The sequence below is a fragment of the Erythrolamprus reginae genome, chromosome 2 (genome assembly GCF_031021105.1).
Source record: "Erythrolamprus reginae isolate rEryReg1 chromosome 2, rEryReg1.hap1, whole genome shotgun sequence".
Classification (NCBI taxonomy): domain Eukaryota; kingdom Metazoa; phylum Chordata; class Lepidosauria; order Squamata; family Dipsadidae; genus Erythrolamprus; species Erythrolamprus reginae.
Genome location: NC_091951.1, coordinates 80,669,019 through 80,691,611, shown reverse-complemented (window position 1 = coordinate 80,691,611; position 22,593 = coordinate 80,669,019). Strand labels below are relative to the sequence as shown.

Below are 22,593 nucleotides of genomic sequence, written 5' to 3'. Positions count from 1 at the left end.
TAAGTTAGAATCCACCCCATTTGGCTCACAGGGAAGCTTGCTAGGCCCAAACGGAGCACAGAGGGATGCAGGGGGGCCCACCAATGCCCCATTTGGTTGCTTTCTCTCTCTCTCTTTCTCTCTCTCTCTTTCTCTCTCTCTCTTTCTCTCTCTCTCTTTCTCTCTCTCTCTCTCTCACTCTCTCTCTCTCTCTCTCTCTTCTCTCCCTTCTTCTTTCTTTTTCTTTTTCTTTCTTTCTCTTCCTCTTTCTTTTTTTTCTCTTTTATTTATTTCTCTCTCCCTCACTCCCTCCCTTCCTGTAAAGAACCCCAGAAGGTAGCAGGAAGAAAATCCAGACATTTTGAAACAGAGAATATGCCCACTGATCATCTGGCCAGGGGCTGTAGAGAGGCTTGTTAGACCCAAAACAGGATGCAGGGCATGTGGCAACCCCTCTCACCCCTTTTGGCTCCCAGGGGGCTGTAGGGAACTTGCTAGGCCCAAAAGGGGTGTGAGGAAGCCTTCGAGAAAGAAACCCTCACTATTTGGGTATCCCCACATGCATGGAGTTTGAGTTGAGAGCTTATTGTAAGTGGCTGCTAAACCATCTTGAGACTAAGCTAATCAAGAGTAGAGCTCTGAGAAGTTTGAAAATGTCTGGCTTTTCTTCCTGCTACCAAAGAACTTCTGGGGTTCTTCACAGGAAAGGAGGGAGGGAGGGAGGGAGAGGGAGAGAGAGAGAGAGAGAAAGGAAGGAAGGAAGGAAAAGAAAGAGAAAGAGAAAGGAAGGGAGAGAAGAGACAGAGAGAGAAAGGGGAAGGAAGGAAGGAAGGAAGGAAGGAAGGGATGAAGGGACGAAGGGACGAAGGGACGAAGGAAGGAAGGAAGGAAGGACCACAAATCCCGCCACTAGATACGGCTTCAGAAGACACTTTGAAACATCACAACAATTTGGGGCTGGAAGCTATCTCGGAGGTCATCTAGTCCAGCCCCATGCTGCAGCAGGAAACCTTACATTGTCTGGATTATTTTGGTGCCTCTAACAGAAAGGAAAATTGCCAGAAAGGAGGAGGAGTTTACTAAGACAAGGCTGCCATGCAGAGGATGGCAGAGATAGTCCTTGACTTATGACCACAATTGATCCAAAAATTCTGCTTGCTAAGCAAAATCGTTGTTAAATGAATTTCACTACATTTTACTCAATCAATGACATTTCCTGTCTCTAATAGTCATGTGCAAGCTAGGGAAGAACATCTGAAGGCATGTGGAATTTTCTAATTTACAGGAATTATGGTTAAATCTTTAGCAGAAAGTGGATTCTATGTGTGTTTTTCCAAATGCAGTAAGTGAGGTAGAAAGTGTTGCTTTAGAAGAGCTAAAGTAATCACCTCCCAAAATAGGCTACAACTATTTTTTTTAATTTCTCTCTCTCTCTCTCTCTCTCTCTCTCTCTCTCTCTCTCTCTCTCTCTCTGTGTGTGTGTGTGTGTGTATCTGTGTGTAGATACATATTCATATATATAGTACATAATGCATATTTTTGTGTGCCTGTGTGTAATATGCATATGGCATATATACATAGGATTAAATAGTATATTTTGGATGTTCAGTAGTAGTAGTAAGTAGACACCGAAATTGTATCTCACTGTGGCCTTTCAGGGGAGGAGAGGTCAGGCACCCTAACCCTTGACATGAGTTGACCACACCCACCCAGTCACATGATCACCCAGCAACTCCCACCCAGTCACATGACTGCAAAGCCACTCCCACCCAGTCACATGACTGCCAAATCACTCCCACCCAGTCATATGACCATGAAGCCATGCCCACAAAATAAGCTTTGCCCACACAGTGGTATTAAAAAATATTTGTAACCCACCCCTGCTTACAACCTATCATTTAGCATACTTTGAAGATACAATGTCCTTGAAAAAGTGATTTATGACCGTGTTTCACACTTATGACCATTGCAGTGTCCCCATAAACACATGATCAATTTTTTTGATCCTTGGCACCTGAATGGCATCCTTGGCAGTGTCTCAGGCTCATGTGATCACCTTTTGACCAGCAAAGTCCATGGGGAAGCTAGATTCACTAAACCAGTGTTTCCCAACCTTGGCAAGTTGAAGTCCAGATATCTTCAAGTTGCCAAGGTACTGCACTAAACAACTGTGTTATTAAGTTAACAAATGTAGTAATTCATTTAATTGCCCGTGGCAAGAAAAGTCATAAAAATGAGGCACAGCTCACTTAACAATTATCTCATTTAACAACATACATTTGGGGCTTAATTGTGGATGTGAGGGGCATTTAGTAAAGACATTCCTAGGGTCACCCACTTTTTGAATAAAGTTATTTTTTGTTTCTATAGTACCAGACTATCCATATAAGTTTTGCTTATCTTGGGAATAAGCCTTTCCCTGCCTGGAATCATCTCTTCCTACTCAAGAAGGTAAAATTCAGAAATGGGTCAGATGTCCAGGCCAGACAGGGTCTCACATAAAGTACCATACAATTCTTCACTTCATAGAAGGTGAAATCACTACCAAAACTCCCTAGTGGATTAGCCCCCTTTCTTGATGATGGCAGTGTCAGTTTGTTACGAGGGCAAAGAAGTCTGGAAAGACAAGTTATCCAGATTAGATCCAAGATCAGGACAGATAATCATATCCAGGCCACAGGAATGAAAAAAATAATAATACATGTATTCATGGTATCCATCTTGCATGAAACAATTCATAATCTCCCCTGAAAATTGTTTCTATCACACCAGTGGAAAAGTTAATGACATAATAGAACTTCTAGGAGTTAAAAATCTCCATCAAGAAACGACAACTGTGCCAAAAATTGACTGTCTACCACAATCCTGTTAGACACACACAGGAATCAAACTGAAATAGTTCCATAACTATGTGTAATTAGCAATCAGAAACAAATGACATTTCTCCGAGTCTGCCTGAATTGGCTCTTTGTTTACTAAAAGTACAGTTGTAAGTGATCAGGTAGGCAAGAGCAATATGAGCTGCATTTTCAGTGCTGACAAAGAAGAGAATGGCTTAGACTGTTGCTAATCTTACAGGAAAATTGCTCACCTGAGGGCAAAGGCACTCATACCTAATAAAATAAATGAATAAATACATTAATCCCAATATAGAGGGACAGTTTGGTATAGTGGTTATGGTATCAGGCTATAAACTGGGAAACCCATCCTCGAATACAGCTCATCTGTTTGGAACCCACACCACATCTCAGACATTAACACCCTTGAAAATGTCCAAAGATACTTCACCAGAAGAGCCCTTCACTCCTCCACTCGAAACAGAATACCCTACGAGACTAGACTTTCAATCCTGGGCCTAGAAAGCTTAAAACTAAGACGCCTTAAACATGATCTAAGTATTGCTCATAAGATCATATGCTGCAACGTCCTGCCTGTCGGCAACTACTTCAGCATCAACCACAACAACACAAGAGCACACAACAGATTTAAACTTAATATTAACCGCTCCAAACCTGACTGTAAAAAATATGACTTCAGTAACCGAGTTGTCGAAGCATGGAACTCATTACCAGACTCCATAGTGTCATCCCCAAACCCCCAACACTTTACCCTTAGATTATCCACGGCTGACCTATCCAGATTCCTAAGAGGTCAGTAAGGGGCAAGCACAAGTGCACTAGAGTGCCTTCCGTCCCCTTTCCTATTGCTCTCTTATATATCCTATACCTTTCTTCTATTCCTATATCTCTTCTTCTATTCCTTCATTGATATGTTCTATTACTATATCTTCTCTTCTATTCTTTCATAGATATATTTTACTATGAATATATCCTCTATAACCTTCATTATGTATTTTACTATGTGTATACCCACTAAAACCCTCATTGTGTATTGCACAAATCAATAAATAATAAATAATAAACCAGAAGTTCTAGTCCTGCTTAGGTACAAGTGATCCCAGGTCAGTCTCACTCCTTTGGCTCTACCAGGCAGAAACTGGAAAATCATTTCTGACATCTTGCCAGGGAAATTACAGAGAATTGTCCAAGCAATTTCCCGGAGCCAACAGTGACTTTAAGACAAAAAATTCCAATATAATCAATATAAAAGTCGAGAGCTAAAGCACCAAAATTAAAGTCATGCACCAGAAAGGATATCTACCACCACCACCCCCAAATAAATTTATATGCTGCCAATCTTTATTTATTTATTTATTTATTTATTTATTTATTTATTTATTTATTTATTTATTTATTTATTTATTTTGTCAAGTATGTATTGGTAGTATACAAAGAAATAACACTGTTTATATACATAATATTGGTACTAATAATACAGAAACATTTGGACAGAGACGGTAGGCATGCTGGTGCATCTATGCATGCCCCTTACTGACCACTTAGGAATCGGGTGAGGTCAACAGTGGATTTCTATCCCAAGTGACTCTGGGCCTTTCTCTACTAGAGGATTAAGCAATCCTTTGGGGCCATTGAAATATTTGGATAGAGCTAAGAACTTTGGGTAGTAAAATGGGGGGTGTATAATCTTAATAAATGCATAAGAATAAAAATGAAGAATTGGGGTGTATGGGTCAATAATGCAAGCTGGACAAAACAATGCCATAAATATGGACAGGGGAATTGGAGCTTCATTGTGTTTCCTTTGGGATTTGAGAGATTTCTTTATTTCCCTAAGCTAAATGTGATCATTTTAACATTCTGTTAACATTTCTGTATGCTTTTTTTGTCTCCAAGTACAGATATGAATTGGTGATCAAGTTCAAGAGAAGAAAGCCAAGATAAGATCAAGGTCAAGATGGAAACAAGCCAACCAACTGGTTTGTTACTTAGACGGAAAGAAGAGCAAACCAGAAGAATGAACAGAAGCTAATACTGCAGCTGCTGACATTCTATAGATATGGTTTCCTAACTTTCTCCAATAGATTTGTTAATAGATATAGGTATGTATACAGGGAAATGATATTGTTGTGGGAGTTTATTATAGATAGGCAAATTATCAAACTTTCAAGGAGACACACAATATTGACATTAATGATATTGTTGTGGGAGTTTATTATAGATAGGCTAAATTATCAAACTTTCAAGGAGACACACAATATTGACAACGGAAGATTTCAATATAACTGCTGGAAATCTACCTTGCTCAAGAATCAAGAGGTCAAACAACTCCCAGTCATCTTTTGCTGACTTCATTTACCAAAAGGTAGGAGAAAAAAGCAATGGACGTGATGGGCCCGTGTCTGGAGGATATGAGGATCTGGATGGGAGTCAACAAGCTCAAGCTCAACCCCTCCAAGACTGAGTGGCTGTGGGTAGCGCCTCCAAAGGACTGTACCATTGGAACATCCTTGACTCAGGGGAGGGGGGAATATTAACCTTCTCAGAGTGGGTTCACAATCTATGTGTCCTCCTAGTCCCTCAGCTGAGACCAGAACAACATATCTCAGCTGTGGCTAGGGGGACTTTCACACAGGTTTACCTGGTGCACCAGTTGAGACCCTGTTTGGATCAGGAGTCTTTGCTCACAGTCACCCATGCCCTTATCACCTCATGACTCAATTATTGTAATGTGCTCTACATGGAGCTACCCTTGAAAAGCATTTGGAGACTATAATTGATCCAGAATGAACCACACAAGTTGTTGTGGATGCACCTAGGTACGCACACATTACACCAACACTCTGCGAGCTGCACTGGCTTCAATCAGTCTCTGAGTGCAATTCTTTGAAGAGCATTTGAAAACTACAGATCATGTAAAATGCAACCACGTGAAAAGTCATGGGCCTTCCTAGGTACACCCATGTTTCTCCAGCACTCCGTGGGCTGCATTGGCTGCCGATTGGTTTCCAAATGCAATTCAAAGTGTTGGTTATGATCTATAAAGTCCTACATGGCATTGGACCAGATTGCTTGCAGGACCACCTTCTGCCGCATGAGTCCCAGCGACCGGTCAAGTCCCACAGAGTTGGTCTTCTCCAGGTCCCATCAAATAGACAATGTTGCCTGGCAAGACCTAAGGGAAGAGCCTTCTCTGTGGGGGCTCCAGCCCTCTGGAACCAACTCCCCCCCCAGAGATTTGTACCACCCTCTTTGCCTTCTGCAAGAGTTTGAAGACTCACTTATGCCAACAGGCCTGGGGACATTAGACATCAGACCCTGCCAATGAATGGAAAGTATTTTTGTTTCTAAGAATGAGAATTACTGTTTTTTTCTAATAAATTGGGGTTTTTAGATTAGTTAGTTCAGTTTTAAAAATTGGATTTAGAATATTTTGTACTGTTCTTTATATGCTGTAAGCCGCCCTGAGTGCCCGTAGAGGGGCAGTATATAAATCCAATAAATAAATAAATAATAAAATAAGAGAGGGCCTTCTCTGTGGTGGCTCCGGCTCTCTGGAACCAGCTGTCCCCAGAGATCCGTATTGCTCCCACTCTACTAGCCTTCTGGAAGGCCCTTAAGACTTGGCTTTGTCGGCAGGCCAATAATAATTTAATACCATTCTGGCCTCTTAAGAATGAATGTATTTTTAATTGGGTTTTAGATTGTTTTAGATTGTTTTTTATCGCTTTTATGTTGTACTCCGCCCAGAGTCCATAAGGAGTTGAGCTGCCTATTAGTGCAAGCAAACAAACAAACAAGAAGGTCCTCATCTCCCACTCCTTACCCATAGGGAACCTTTGATCAGAACCTTGGCCAAAAAATACCATATTATCCTTGAAATAATACTGTCAAGGTGAAGAAGAAGAAGAAGAATCAGACTTATAGAAGAACAGATTCAGAAGAACAGGTTTGATCATTCAGATACTACAAGCACAATTTCAAACAATTTATTCAAGAAATAAATAAAAAAATGAGAGCCATCTAAAGAGCCATCTAAAGTAGATATTCATGTAGGCGCCCCATGTTGCAACTGCCCAATCTCAGTCCTTAGGTGCAGCAAACCTTGACTGTGGGTAGTACAATTTATATCAACATACTTTCTAGTTGATTAAATCATGGGAGGAAGGCATGTTAATGCAGGTATTGGGAAATGCCCTGACAGACTAAATTGGCCTGTTTCCTGTCATTACTGGCAGTCAAAAACTAGCAATCCAATTTTAAATTCTGACAATTGAATAACTACATTAAGGGCTCCTTGTGGCTTTCAGGGTAACACTATTTGTGGCCAAGAACTGCATGAAACCACCAACCATGCCAATCCAGGATTTTAAGCTTAAGGTAGATAATTGTAAAATATTTTCTGGCCTTAATGACATACTTTCCACACACTTATCTTGACAGCTGTCAGGATCCCCACTTCATCTGAGTGTAATTTTTAATGACTTTTTTATAAAAATGAACAAATAGGAGGGTAGCTTGTTGAAAAGCAAAGAGCCAGTCTTTAGCATTATTTTTATTTCCAAGATTCATAGAGATCATATAAGTTAATCAAGTTTCTCACAGCTAGGCATGAGCAGGGAAGCCAGAGTTATACAGACTTCAGTAAAAGGATTGTTTGTTTTTCATTCATTATTATTATTATTATTGTTCTGTCGAGCTCTCTGGTAGAATCCTCTTGAAAATGCACAGAAACAATTTCAGACACACACACATTTGAAAATTCAAAACAATGTTCTTTATACCAAAAATGCAAATAAACGAAGCACTCTTTTTGTATAGCAAAGAGCACTTGTCTCCAAACAAACTGGTAATTTGTACAAGTCCCTTATCAGTTCTGTGATACTTAGCTTGCAGCTGTGAGGCAATTCACAGTCCTTTTACAAAGTGAAACACACTTTGCTCTGGTTTAGTTTCAAAGCGGGGAAAATCACCACACAAAAGGTCAAAGTCAGCAAAGCAGCCTCACTAATTACCACAGCCCCACCCAACCACAGGTGGCCTCATTTTCTTTGATAATAATCTTTCAGTTGTTGCTGCCTATGCATCACTCTCCGCATGCGTGGCTGTATCATTAACTCTTATTCCAAAACCAAGGAGGAGCTAGATAATTGATCTCCTTCTGAGCTGTCTGCCACACTCTCCTCCTCCCTGTCACTCATGTCTTCTTGGTCAGAGGAGCCTTCATCAGCAGATTCCACCGGGAGCAAAACAGGCCTGCAGTATGTGGATGTCTCCCCCACATCCACAGTCCTTGAGGCAGGAGCTGGGCCAGAGCTAACCACAACATATTATTATTATTATTATTATTATTATTATTATTATTATTAATTAGATTTGTATGCCGCCCCTCTCCAAAGATTCGGGGCGGCTCACAACAATAATAGAAACAATATAACAGTGAAACAAATCTAATATTAAAAATAAAAACATATATAAAACCCCAGCAATTAAAACCATACAACACATACATACCAAACATAAAATATAAAAGCCTGGGGGAAGATGTCTCAGTTCCCCCATGCCTGGCGATATAGGTGGGTCGTTCTAATCTCTGGGAGGAGTTGATTCCAGAGGGCCGGGGCCTCCACAGAGAAGGCTCTTGCCCTGCCAAATGACATTGTTTGGTCGACAGGACCCCGAGAAGGCCAACTCTGTGGGACCTTATCGGCCGCTAGGATTCGTGCGGTAGAACTTCTGTAGTCATTCATCTTAAAAAAAATACTTTTAATTGACAAACAATCATCAAGCAGAAAAAAGATCAAATATATATGGCTGTCAAGAGAAAATGTCATTATAGATGTCAATATAGCCAGGTAATGGGGCCCCTCACACACTAATGAGTTCTGGAACAAATCTTTTGAAAGGCCTTGGAGAACTTTGAAGGCTTTACAAAAGGGCAACAGGCTCAAGGTCATGGAGAGTCCCATGAAGAGTGTATTGCAGTAATCCAAACAAGAGGTCAAGAGAGAATGAGTTGTTGACCAGAAATCTAAGGAATCTATTGAAAGTCTTGAGGGAACATATGTGCCAATGTTTCTATTGCTTCTGCAGGCCTTCAAGGCGATGAAAAGTTCCTCAGGAAACACCCAAAGTCGCTGACATGATACCAAATGTCCTTGGAACATTGGGTGTCATCTTCAAGGGTGGTGGATAGCTATTTCTGTACTTCTTCATCTTATCTAGAGTGTGCCAGCTTCTCTGAGTGGAGTATGCCAGTGTTTCTTGTAGAGAAGTGGAAAATGTAGCAAACATATAAATATGAGTGTCAAAATGTGTTCAGGGTTCTCCCTTGCTAAGAGAGGTCCATCTTTATTCAGTTGAATAAATGCATAAAGCTTTCTGAGGCAAATACCTGGACTCTGTCTTTTTTTATAACAACCACACTTGAAACCAGCAAAGTTGAGCCAGAGTGGCGCAGCAGGTAGAGTGCTGTACTGCAGGCCACTGAAGCTGACTTGTAGATCTGAAGGTCAGCGGTTCAAATCTCATCACCGGCTCAAGGTTGACTCAGCCTTCCATCCTTCCGAGGTGGGTAAAATGAGGACCCGGATTGTGGGGGCAATAGCCTAGCTCTGTTAAAAAAGTGCTATTGCTAACATGTTGTAAGCCGCCCTGAGTCTAAGGAGAAGGGCGACATAAAAATTGAATGAATGAATAAATAAAAGTGGCTGTGAACAGAATCTTCACATTTTCCAATCTTCTGTGGCTTCTTTCAGGTACTTATGCTCTGTCTGATGTCTGCTTTGATGGTGTCTAGTCACTGTGTTTTTTGGTGACCTCATTTCATTTTATCGCTGGCCATCTTGAGCATAACTGCCTTTTTCGTTAAGTTCAAATTGCATCACAGGGCTGAAATAAGGAAGGCAGAACTATGTGATTTTGCCCTCCAGTGATACAGTATGTCTGGTTTTATATGCTCCAGTCATTGCCTGTTTATCCCCTTTGCTGTCCAAGGAATGCACATAGAAGCCTTCTCCAACACCACAGCTTGAAAGTATAAATGGCTTTAAAGATAATAACCAGCATCTTGAAATGGGCCCAAAAGACAATGTGAACCAGTGCAATTATTAGTGCAAGATCATTATTCTGCTTATTCTGGTTTGATGGTTTATTCTACTAAATTATTTTCTGTCAGTTGGTGAGTTTTTTTGCAGAGAAGATTGCAGGAGCCTTCCATCCTTCCAAGGTGGGTAGAATGAGGTCCAAAAAACTCTGGTAATACTGTACTTCTAACCAGAGCATATAAAACATTTGCTAGACCAATATTTGAATACTGTCATCTGTCTGGAACCCACACTACATATCGGACATTAATACAGTTAAGAATGTCCAGAGATATTTGACAAGATAAGTACTAAACTCCTTCATTTGCAACATAATACCTTATGCCACTAGACTTGAAATTTTGGGCCTAGAAAATTTAGAACTTTGCCACCTTCAATCTGACCTAAGTGTAGCACACAAAATTATATGTTACAATGTTCTACCTGTCAATGACTATTTCAGCTTCAACCACAACAATACACGAGCTCGCAGTAGATACAAACTTAATGTAAACCATTCCAAACTTGATTGCAAAAAATTTGACTTCAGCATCAGTGGTCAATGCCTGGAATTTATTACCTGACTCTGTAGTTTCTTCTCCAAACCCCCATAACGTTAATCTTACACTGTGTACCGTTGACCTCACCCCATTCCGAAGAGGTCTTGAAAGGGCATGCATAAGTGCACCAATTTGCCTACAGTCCCTGTCCTAAAGTTCCCGTGTATTTGTAAAATATCATAAACTCTAAGCCATGCTTATACTTTTTATATATTCATATTAATGTTTATACTTTGTCTGTAATCTTACACATGTTTGACAAAATAAATAAATATATAGAAATTCATTTTTTAAAAGTTAGCATTTTGAAAAATAACAGATGCGGCATATATTAGTCGGAGTGGAAAGATCATAATAATTAGGAAAAAAATATGTATGTTACCATGACAATTATTTTAACTATTTGTAGCATCTCTGATACAACATAGTCTTCAGAGAGGGACAGCATATAAATCCAATAAAATAAACAAACAAACAAATAGCCACTGGATTGATTCAATCAAAGTTTGTCTAGGCATAGGACCACTAACTAAAACCCATCCACTAAATCTACTCTTCTGAAAAATCTTTTATTTTTACTAGTAAGACATTTCTGACTTTGGCAACTTAAGAAATACACAATAATAATAATAATTAATAATAATTTATTTATTAGATTTATTTATTTATTTATTAGATTTGTATGCCAACCCTCTCCAAAGACTCCAAGCGGCTCAAATCAACAATACACAGTGTACAAATTGAATATTTAAAAACAATTTAAAACCCTTATAATAAAAAGTAATCACACAACCCAAACAAACCATACATAAACCATGATAGCTAATGGGTATACCTTGGAACAAACTTCCAGCAGACTTGGTTGGTAAATCCACAGTAACTGAATTTAAACATGCCTGGGATAAACATATATCCATTGTAAGATAAAATACAGGAAATAGTATAAGGGCAGACTAGATGGACCATGAGGTCTTTTTCTGCCGTCAGTCTTCTATGTTTCTATGTTTCTATGTTTCTATCAATTTCCTCATGCCTGGCAGCATAGGTGGGTTTTCAGCAGCTTGCGAAAGGCAAGGTGGGTGGGGGCAGTCCTGATCTCCGAGGGCAGTTGATTCCAGAGGGCCGAGGTCACCACAGAGAAGGCTCTTCCCCTGGGTCCCATCAGACAGCATTGTTTAGTCAATGGGACCTGGTGAAGGCCCACTCTGTGGGACCTAATTGGTTGCTGCGATTTGTGCGGCAGAAGACAGTCCCGAAGGTATTCTGGTCCAATGCCATGAAGGGCTTTATAGGTCATAACTAACACTTTGAATTGTGACTGGAAACTGATCAGCAGCCAGTTCAGGCCGCGGAGTGTTGATGAGACATGGGCACATCTGGGAAAGCCCATGATTGCTCTCACAGCCACATTCTGCACGATCTGAAGTTTCTGAACACTTTTCAAAGGTAGCCCCATGTAGAGAGTGTTGCAGTTGTCGAACCTCGAGGTGATGAGGGTATGAGTGACTGAGCAGAGACTCCCTGTCCAAATAGGGCCGCAACTGGTGCACCAGGCGAACCTGGACAAACGCCTTCCTCGCCACAGCCAAAAGATGATGCTCTAATGTTAGCTGTTGATCGAGGAGGACACCCAAGTTGCAAACCCTCTCCGAAGGGGTCAATAATTTGCCCCCCCCCCCGGGTAATGGACAGACAGATGGAATTGTCCTTGGGAGGCAAAACCCACAGCCACTCTGTCTTGTCAGGGTTGAATTTGAGTCTGTTGACACCCATCCAGACCCCCAAAGCCTCCAGGCACCGGCACATTACTTCCACTACTTCAATGACTGGACATGGGGTGGAGATGTATAGCAGGGTATCATCAGCGTACTGATGATACCTCACCCCATGCCCTTGGATGAATTCAGAATCCTAATTATCAGAATCCTGATATCAGAATCCTGATATCAGAATTCCTAATTCAGAATCCTAATTATAAATTCAGAATCCTAACTATCTTGCATGAATATTTTCAAAATGAATAAATATAGATGCAACCTCTCGTAAAACTCACGACCATAATAAACAACATTAACAATAGTAAATCAGAAACAAGGCACAAAATGAAGGGATCCGAGTTTAAAGGAAACCATATCACCTCACCTAAATATGTATGACTGGATTGCAATAAATCTGCATCAGTAAGTAAATTAATCATTTTCACCAATCACATTCAAATGAATTTTAATGGATTTTATTGGGTTTAATAGCTTTTAGTGGTTTTTTTGCTGGGTTTTTATAATTTTATTGCATTGTTTTGTCTTTTTAACTCTGTACACCACTCAAAGTTGCAAACATGAGATAGAAAGCTATTTACCAAATAGTACTTAAAGAGGGTGGGGAAATGAAACATCAATAGATTAAACAGTAAACATGAGCCAACAGTGTTATGTGGATTCCTACCAGTCCTAATCAGTTCTTTAGAGCAGTGTTTTTCAACCAGTGTGCCGTGGCACACTAGTGTGCCGCGAGACATGGTCAGGTGTGCCGTGAAGCTCAGAGAGAAAGAAAGCAAGAGAGAGAGAAAGAAAGAGAGAGAGAAAGAGAGAGAGAAAAAAAGAGATCTAAAGAGAGAGAGAAAGAGAAAGAGAACGAGAGAGAGAGAGAAAGAAAGAGAGAGAGAGAAAACAAAAGAGAGATAAAGAGATAGAGAGAAAGAGAGAGAAAGAAAGCAAGAGAGAGAGAGAAAGAGAGGGAGGGAAGGAGAGAGAGAGAAAGACATAGAGGGATGTAGGGAGGGAGAGAGAAAGAGAGCAAAAAAGAGAGGAAGGAAGGAAGAGAAAGAAAGAGGGATGGAGAGAGAGAGAAAGAAAGAGGAAGGAAGGGAGAGAAAGAGGGAGGGAAAAAGAAATAGAGTGAAGGGGAGGAAGAGAGAGAGAGCGAATTTTTTTCCAAATTTTTTTTAGCCGCCTCCCTCCCCGTTCAATGTGCCCCAGGGTTTCGTAAATGTAAAAAATGTGCCACGGCTCAAAAAAGGTTGAAAATCATTGCTTTAGAGCCATTAGTAAACCGGTGACGACATCGCGGAGCCGATTCTTTCAGTACTAGTCCATGGGCACCGTCATCTTGTTTTTGGCTTCTGCACATACGCAAAAGCTTGGTTTTGGTACTGCGCATGCCCCCGTGCAGCAGAGCCACTCAATGAACAATACACATGCGCCAACACAGAGTGGGAAGAACTGAACAGGCGGCGACGTAAGTTAGAACTCACCCTTGATGTACCCACAAAACATCTAGTTGCAAATTTTAGCCTGAATATCCTGAGGCATGTTTTCTAAATTCTAAGAAAAAATAATATCCAATGAAACGCTTCCCACAGTAGGTAACAAGTGGTAATGAGAAGGCCACACATGGGACATACAAACTTTGCACTTTTGTGCAGTTGCTTTTTATGGACTGTTATTCAGAATTTCACGGTCTTTATCTCACATACAATACAGCAGTCATCTCTGGTGACCACATTCCTAACTTCTAGGGAGAGTGGTGTTAGGGGCAAACAGTGGAGTTTTGTTAGAAGTGACATTTTACACAAAAAAATCATATTTCATTTTTTTAAAGAATTATAGCTACCTGGACTGATACTATGTAATTTTTAATATTCTAATAAAAAGATCTGCCTTCTGTCTGTCTTTACCCAGTGATCCAGTTGCCTTAATGCCTTTTTTATAGTTTTAAAAATTGTTTAAAAAAAATCTTATTTTGTTGGAATTTATTTATTTATTATTGTTGTTGTTGTTGTTGTTGTTATTATTATTATTATTATTATTATTATTATTATTATTATTATTATTTAGATTTGTATGCCGCCCCTCTCTGAAGACTCGGAGCGTTACAGTATGTTTTAGAAATAAATAAAAAATAAGGAAATAAAACCTTTTCTGGGTTTTGTTTATTCCTTTTTGTGGTTTTTTATTTTTCACTTATGGAGTTTGTGTTTCATTTTGTTCTCAGTTGGGCAGTTTTACAAATAAATAATTACTATGATAATTACTTTATAGTTGTCCCTCTATCATTCTGACATCCTTCTATTTTTTTTATGGAATGTTTGCAAAATTTCAAATGCTTCCACGGGTATTCTGAGAGGTTATGTCCCTTCTCTGTTCACACATTCACACATATATTTCTATTGAATTGATTCAAAAGCTGCTTTTGATATTTAATAAGTTTAACATTTAAATTAGATTTGAGAAACAGCCTTCTCTGCACTTCTCTTTACCTGTTTCCTATAAAGGATAACAAAGTAACTACTATATAAAGATAGTTTGCATTAAAAGTGTATTTATTTAAAATCAAGACACCTGAAATTTTATCTTATTTTCTGCTTCGGTTTCATTTTAAAAAATCAATATGCAGTATACAGCAATAATTCTTCATAGAATTATGGAATCATTTTCATTAACTTCAGTTCCTGATAAGGCATGTTTTAACATTTGCAGCATTTCCTTTCCAATGACTACTAATTTTACACTTGGTTTGTCATCAAATGGTTCTGTATTTTTAAAAAGCTACCTCTATTCTAACAAAGAAATGTCAGAGATACTCTACAAATTGAAACCATGCTTCAATTGATTTCCTGCTTAATTTGCTATAATGATAGTTCTTATAATTACTTAGACTGTTTGCAGTAATTAATTACCAAATCCCTACAGACTGCTTAAGAAAACATAGTCAGCAATTACACATTCTTTGTCACCAATTTTAAGGAATAATAAAACTAAATGACTATATCAGCATGATCTTAAAATAAGAGGTTAAATGTAAATTCTCTTATAAAACAGCACAGAATCCTGTGTTAAAAATCCATATCAATGCAAAGGGTTAATTGCAAAACTATAACTAACACCCTCAACAATGCATGGAGTATAATGGAATTTTCAATTTACTGGCCTATTTTTCTTAAGATTTTTCACATCAAATTTATTAAAGCAACAAACACATTTGTATTTGCATCTTTTAGTTATGACAACATTATGCAGGCTGGAGAATTCTGGGAGTTGAAGTTCACAAGTCTTAAAGTTGCCAAGTTTGAAGACCCCTGTTACTTAGTAGTTTCTCTTGCCCTTGGTAAGGTATTCAATGATTTTGGAAATTACATCTTGATATATTATGCCATGACAACAGTGCACATGTAAACCCTTGTAACTAGTGAATAGTTTTATTCAAAGTCACCACTGTACTCAAGATTTTGCAAAATTGGGAAATAAGATATATCACCAAGGAGACTGAAATTTAGCAGTTTAGTTTAGTTTAGTTTAGTTTAGTTTAGTTTATTTAGATTTGTATGCCCCCTCTCTCTGCAGACTCGGGGCGGCTCACAACAGAATAACAGAAAACAATTTCAGCAAATCTAAATTTCTAGTAAAAACATTTTAAAAACCCCATTTTCTAAGCACACATACATACACACATACCATTCATAAATTGTATATGCCCGGGGGAGATGTCTCAGTTCCCCCATGCCTGACGACACAGGTGGGTCTTAAGGAGTTTATGAAAGGCAAGGAGAGTAGGGGCAGTTCTAATCTCCGGGGGGAGTTGGTTCCAGAGGGTCGGGGCCACCACAGAGAAGGCTCTTCCCCTGGGGCCCGCCAACCGACATTGTTTAGTTGACGGGACCCGGAGAAGGCCCACTCTGTGGGACCTAATCGGTCGCTGGGATTCGTGCGGCAGCAGGCGGTCTCGGAGATATTCTGGTCCAGTGCCATGAAGGGCTTTAAAGGTCATAACCAACACTTTGAATTGTGACCGGAAGTTGATCGGCAACCAATGCAGACTGCGGAGTGTTGGTGAAACATGGGCATACCTAGGTAGGCCCATGACTGCTCTCGCAGCTGCATTCTGCACGATCTGAAGTTTCCGAACACTTTTCAAAGGTAGCCCCATGTAGAGAGCATTACAGTAGTCGAACCTCGAGGTGATGAGGGCATGAGTGACTGTGAGCAATGAGTCCCGGTCCAAATAGGGCTGCAACTGGTGCACCAGGCGAACCTGGGCAAACGCCCCCCTCACCACAGCTGAAAGATGTTTCTCTAATGTGAGCTATGGATCGAGGAGGACGCCCAAGTTGCGGACCCTCTCTGAGGGGGTCAAAAGTTCCCCCCCCAGGGTAATGGAAGGACAGATGGAATTGTCCTTGGGAGGCAAAACCCGCAGCCACTCCGTCTTATCCGGGTTGAGTTTGAGTCTGCTGACACCCATCCAGGCCCCAACAGCCTCCAGACACTGGCACATCACTTCCACTGCTTCGTTGACTGGACATGGGGTGGAGATGTAAAGCTGGGTATCATCAGCGTACTGATGATACCTCACCCCATGCCCTTGGATGATCTCACCCAGCGGTTTCATGTAGATATTAAATAGCAGGGGGGAGAGGACCGACCCCTGAGGCACCCCACAAGGGAGAGACCTTGGAGTCGACCTCTGACCCCCCACTAACACCGACTGCGACCGACCGGAGAGGTAGGAGGAGAACCACTGGAGAACAGTGCCTCCCACTCCCAACCCCTCCAGCCGGCGCAGAAGGATACCATGGTCGATGGTATAAAAAGCCGCTGAGAGGTCAAGAAGCACCAGGACAGAGGATAAACCCCTGTCCCGGGCCCGCCAGAGATCATCCATCAACGCGACCAAAGCAGTTTCCGTGCTGTAACCGGGTCTGAAACACGACTGCTGGGGACCTAGATAATCGGCTTCTTCCAAGGATCGTTGGAGCTGGAGTGCCACCACCTTCTCGACAACCTTCCCCATAAAGGGAAGGTTGGAGACTGGATGGTAGTTATTAAGAACGGCTGGGTCCAGGGAAGGCTTCTTGAGGAGGGGGCGCACGAGCGCCTCTTTATAGGATGATGGAAAGGATCCCCTCCCCAAGGAAGCGTTGATAATCTCCTGGACCCAGCTCCGTGTCACCTCCCTGCTGGCCGAAACCAGCCAGGAGGGACACGGATCCAGTAAACAGGTGGCGGAACTCACAGCTCCAATGGCCTTGTCCACTTCAAAAGCAACAGAAATTGGGAGAAGGGGGCAGGGAAGAATGCAATGCGGAACACAGGTTTTTAACACGCACAGTCACATCTTCAATAACAATAAACAAATCATCTTGGAGCCAGGAGGAGGAGAGTACTTAAATCAGCGGTGGGTTCCTAGAACTTGTGGTGGCGGTGGCGGGATGCTTCACCCATCCACCCAGGATGCATGCATGCAAACAAATGCCTGAACTGGTAGTAAAGGTTTTTAAACCCACTACTGACTTGAGTGATCCCTCAAAGATTTTATTTTTCTTCCAAATTTTGTTCCTGATACAACTTTTCCCGAAATTACAAATATTAAGTCCACCTTATGCAATTTCTCTTTTGGAGGTGGAAGATGGACAGTAATGGAACAATGCTTTCTTTGCAATAATAGCTTTGAGCAAATTTAGAGGTCACCTATTGAAAATATTAACCTTTTTAAAAGTCAAAAGAATCTTTCCCCATTTTTTCCACAATCCTTTGGCCCTTCTTTTGAACATTTTTCTTACAGTTACTATATGCTTACTAATCTGTACATCATTCTGAATTATGTGCCAATTCCAAAGGTTTAAGAGAGAGATGAAAGCAATTATATATTAGTAGCAAGGTGAAATTAAATTGTAGATACATATACTTATTCCGGTTTTCGTGCTGCAATCTTCTAATTTCTTATTGCGGCTTTCCTGCTGAAATCTTCTAATTTCAACAACAACAACAACAACAAAAACTCATCTGCTAGCAAGGTTAGTTGAAAATGTGTAAGTATTAGGGAGCTGATCTTGGCATTGAACTGTTTGGCATTGAACTACTTTTGAGCCATTTTTTTAAAATCAGAGTTTGTCTTTTGCACAGATTTGTAACCTGAATGTCACCTTTAAGTCTGACACACTACATTAACTAAACATTTATCCTGAATAATTATTAGATGCTAAGAAACTACCTTACCTCTGTCTGAAGTATGGCAGCTCTCTGTTCTTTGGCAGTAAGCGACTCTTTAAGCACTTCTATGTGTTGCTTGCAATCTGAATTCTGATTGCTAAGGGTTTCAAGCTTAGTTTGTAAGGCAAGAAGTTCTGATTCCTTCTTTGAAAGCTCCTGCTTCAATTGGTCAATCTGCAATAAAAAAGAGGAGAACAATTAATTTAACAATTAATTAATTATCAAATACCAGTACCATATTTTCTTAGGGGCAGTGGAGAAGCTGACAAAAGCACATTGAATTACATTCAGTTGGACAACTTATAGATGGACAACTTCAGATTACTGTTCATTGTGAAGTGAACAAATTGGAGACAACATACAACATGAAAGTAAAATATTACAAAATAATAATCTTGAAAAAACTATAACTACCTTTTTGTATTAAGGATATGAACAAAGCTTATTTAGATAGTTGGGGAAAAGGGCTACACTTTTGTCCAACTGGTCAATATCCAACTATGAAGAATGGAATTCTAATTGGGGAAAACTACAAATCAAAGCCTAGAGAGAGGAATTTTCCAATTTAAATATCTATGCTCAACATATCAAGGGGAAATGCTAAAGAGATTTCCTTTCAATGTTTTGTTCACTATTGAATAGGAATTGTTGGTCTTGTCCTGGAAATGGAAGCCAATCAAAATACTGTTGATTACTGTTGATAAAACCCTACTCCCACTCAAGGCCCAATCACTGGCCATTTCATGGAACAAGCTAATTAGTATTAGAACATTATAATAACCTAATAAACTATTTAGGCCACCAAATCCAACATTCCGCTTAGTGCAGTAATCCAAGTTAAAAGAATCTCAGATAGATGGCTGTCCAACCTCTGCTTGAACATTTCCGGGCAATCTAGTCTTGTCTCATCAATTTGATCTCCTCTCAAGTGTTTTTATATTTAATTTTATATTTAATATTCAGTTAAATGAATACTATGAAATGAGTGTAAAGCCAAGCAGTATGTGATTAATACGTTTCTGATAGTACAGTGATCCCTCGATTTTCGCGGGTTCAAACTTCACGAAACGGCTGTACCACGGTTTTTCAAAAAATATTAATTAAAAAATACTCCGTGGTTTTTTTTCTATACCACAGTTTTCCCACCCGATGACGTCATACGTCATCACCAAGAGTCACTTCTCTCTCTCTTTCTCTTTCTTTCCTATCATTCTTTGCTTCAATCATTTTCTCATTTCTCTTTTTTTCTCCCCTTTTTTCTATCATTTCTCTCTCTCTCTCTTTCTCCCTCTCTCTCTCCCTCTCTGTGAGAACGCCTGCCCCGCCTCTCCTGCAGCCCCCTCACTGATAGCTGGGACAAAAGCGCTCTCAGCTAAGGGACTGTGAGAGGGGCGGGGCGGGCATTCTCAAAGTGCTCAGAGAGGCTAGCGGCCGAATGAGGAGGATGAGAAGCCGTAGCCACAAGTGCTGCTGCAGAAGGACCCGTGTCCCAAGAAAGCCGATGAGAGGGCGGATCGGGCGGGTGGGGGGTAGCAGCGAGGGGGCTGGAGGCGCTGGGGGGGCAGGGGCAGCCGACATTCAAAACAATCTTTGCAGGCCTCCGCACTTTTGTCGTTCCCCGCCCCCAACTTCAAGCCCGGCTCCTTGCGCTGCCTTGAAAAAGGGTGTGTAGGGGTAGTTTTTGGCTGTCCATAGCCAAAAATGGTGTTTTTACTTCCGCACCGCTATTTTGCGGAAATTCGACCCTCGTGGGCGGTCTTGGAACGCAACCCCCATAAAAATCGAGGGAACACTGTATTACGAATACTGTCTCTCAGTATTCAAGTATTTACTTTTCAAATAATGGTCTATATCTGCCTTTATGCTTTAAATATGAACTTTCAAATGTCTTTGGAAAATCTGTGTAAATTTGTGCTTTTCCTACTATTTATGGTCGTTACTCTCTTAAAAACCATGAAACACATAATACTTTTGTGCAGTAGTTAATACTCATGAATCTGAGGAAGGAAGACATTTGCCTGAACTCAATATCACCAGTTATTTTGCTTCTCAGCCAAAAGGTTTCTTCAGTTCTAACTGAAGGGTAAGGAATGGAATTTATATTCCTTGCAGTCAATTAGCCCTCTTTCTGAGAGTTGTTGAGGAGGGTCTCCCGAATAGTGCAAATGGGTGTGGAACTTTTTTGGAATAGCAGAAAGGAAACACATATTTCTGATGGTCTTAGGAACTGAGACACCGCTCCTCTACCTGTCTCCAGGTGGATCCAACTACATGCAAATAGACTACTGGGGGAAAAAAATATCTGCACCATGGGAACTTCTGAACATGCACAGAAGCCACATTTCCAGCACTGCACATGTGTCACCATCTTGGTTTTTGAGGGGGGGGTTGCAATTTTTAAAAAGAAATTTGGCACTGCACATGCGTGGATGCACAAAGTGCACACACACACATGAGGCATGGCCACAAAGCACAGAAGAAAGCAAACCGGCAGCGAAATAAGTTACAACGCACCCTTGAGTTTCCTAATAATTTTATTATTTTCTGGTTGGGGGTCACCACAACGTGAGGAACTGAAAGAGTCGCGGCATTAAGAAGGTTGAGAGCCACTGGTTTAAAGTAAAATGCAAACTCACATATCTACATCAGAACCATTAATCTCTTTGATTTTTGAAAAAAATATATAATAATTTATAAGGATTACACATGATTAGGAATGAAGTCTCAGTGCAATTCCCATATTCAGAGAAGTTCAAACTAATTGAAGGCAGATGCTGCCCAAAAGAACCACAGAAAAAAGGAACAACTAATTGGGATCAAAAATAACCGTGACAAAAAAGCATTATTAAAGAATAAATTATTAAAGGATATAATTGAACTATAGTATATGTTTGGAAAAGTGAAAATGGATATATTGACCAATGCATTGACAATAAAACTGAAAAATTTTTATGTGTCACTACAGACAAAATTGGACTTAAAAAAATAAGATGAGAGTAATATTTCACAATACAAATGGAAGGAAAGTTGACACCAATACATTCTGCACCATGTGGTTTATATTAGTCCCAGATGGTATCACACAACCTAATCTCTATCAAAGGATCTTCCTATTTTTATTGATGATTCAACTCACCAAACTCTGATAGCCAATTGTTCAACGAATATGGAATCATTTTCATTTCTGGTATGCTATATATTTCTTTTTATTCTCAACATGATTTGCAAGCTGGTAAAGAGTTTTGCCATTCACAAAATAAAGCATTTCAGATCTACTCTGATGAATGTTTCCTGCTTCATACAAGATGGTAAAATTCTTTTTAACAAATGTTCCTACGTATGTCTCTAACGGGAGAGCAAATGGTAGATTTGGGGATGTAAAAGTGCCATGAAAATTCCCTGAGATACTTTTTCCATTTTTTTTCCCTTCCTCCCTTTCTTCAGTGTTTGTTTGCATATTTATTTGTTTATTATTTGCAGGCCAATTCAGTCAGCTGATTTTGAGAAGTGTGCAACTCTCCAACGAATACTTAGGATTAAGCATGATATAAGCAAAATGTAAAAACAAATTGCATGGTATAGTAATATAAATTCTAACATAAAGTCAGTTAAGATGTTCCTTTCATCAATGACAACTAAATCAATTAAAACAACTCTGCTTTTCTCTTTCTACAATGGTGGAATCTCATAGCACAATCTCATTCCAGAGAATTCTCATGCAAAGTGATCTTGAACATGATGCTGCCAGCATGTCATAGAAAGAAAAAGTAATATTTTCTGCATTAATTCCAAAAGGACAATTAAAATAAAATTCTCATCAGAAGTAACCAGGTAGTCCCCATGACTACTTTCTGCCACAAGATCTATTTCACTTCAAATAGTGGGACCACACCTGATAAGTCTTTAAAAATTCTATGCGCTATAGTACTAGATTTATTTGAGAATTCATTGTGGAGAACTCCATGCTCTTCAGAGTTTAGCTGTTTTCTTGCAGAAATTTCATCGTCCAACTGTAAAGACAGAGGTCATGTAGAGATTGTGTGCAGTAAACTGCCTACCTCAAGCAGGCCTCACATACTACATGATCTTACCCAGTTCACATTGCCAGGATGATGAAGGACACTAT

The 22,593-nt window shown here is 40.1% G+C and overlaps 1 protein-coding gene across 1 annotated transcript in view; it reads right to left on the bottom strand.

The window, feature by feature from the left end:
- Positions 1-22,593, bottom strand: part of ERC2 (ELKS/RAB6-interacting/CAST family member 2) — a 384,099-nt gene that overhangs the window by 179,634 nt on the left and 181,872 nt on the right. The window contains exon 5 of the mRNA XM_070735759.1: positions 18,474-18,641. Coding sequence (XP_070591860.1) covers positions 18,474-18,641 — 168 coding nt within the window. The remainder of the gene's footprint in view (positions 1-18,473; positions 18,642-22,593) is intronic.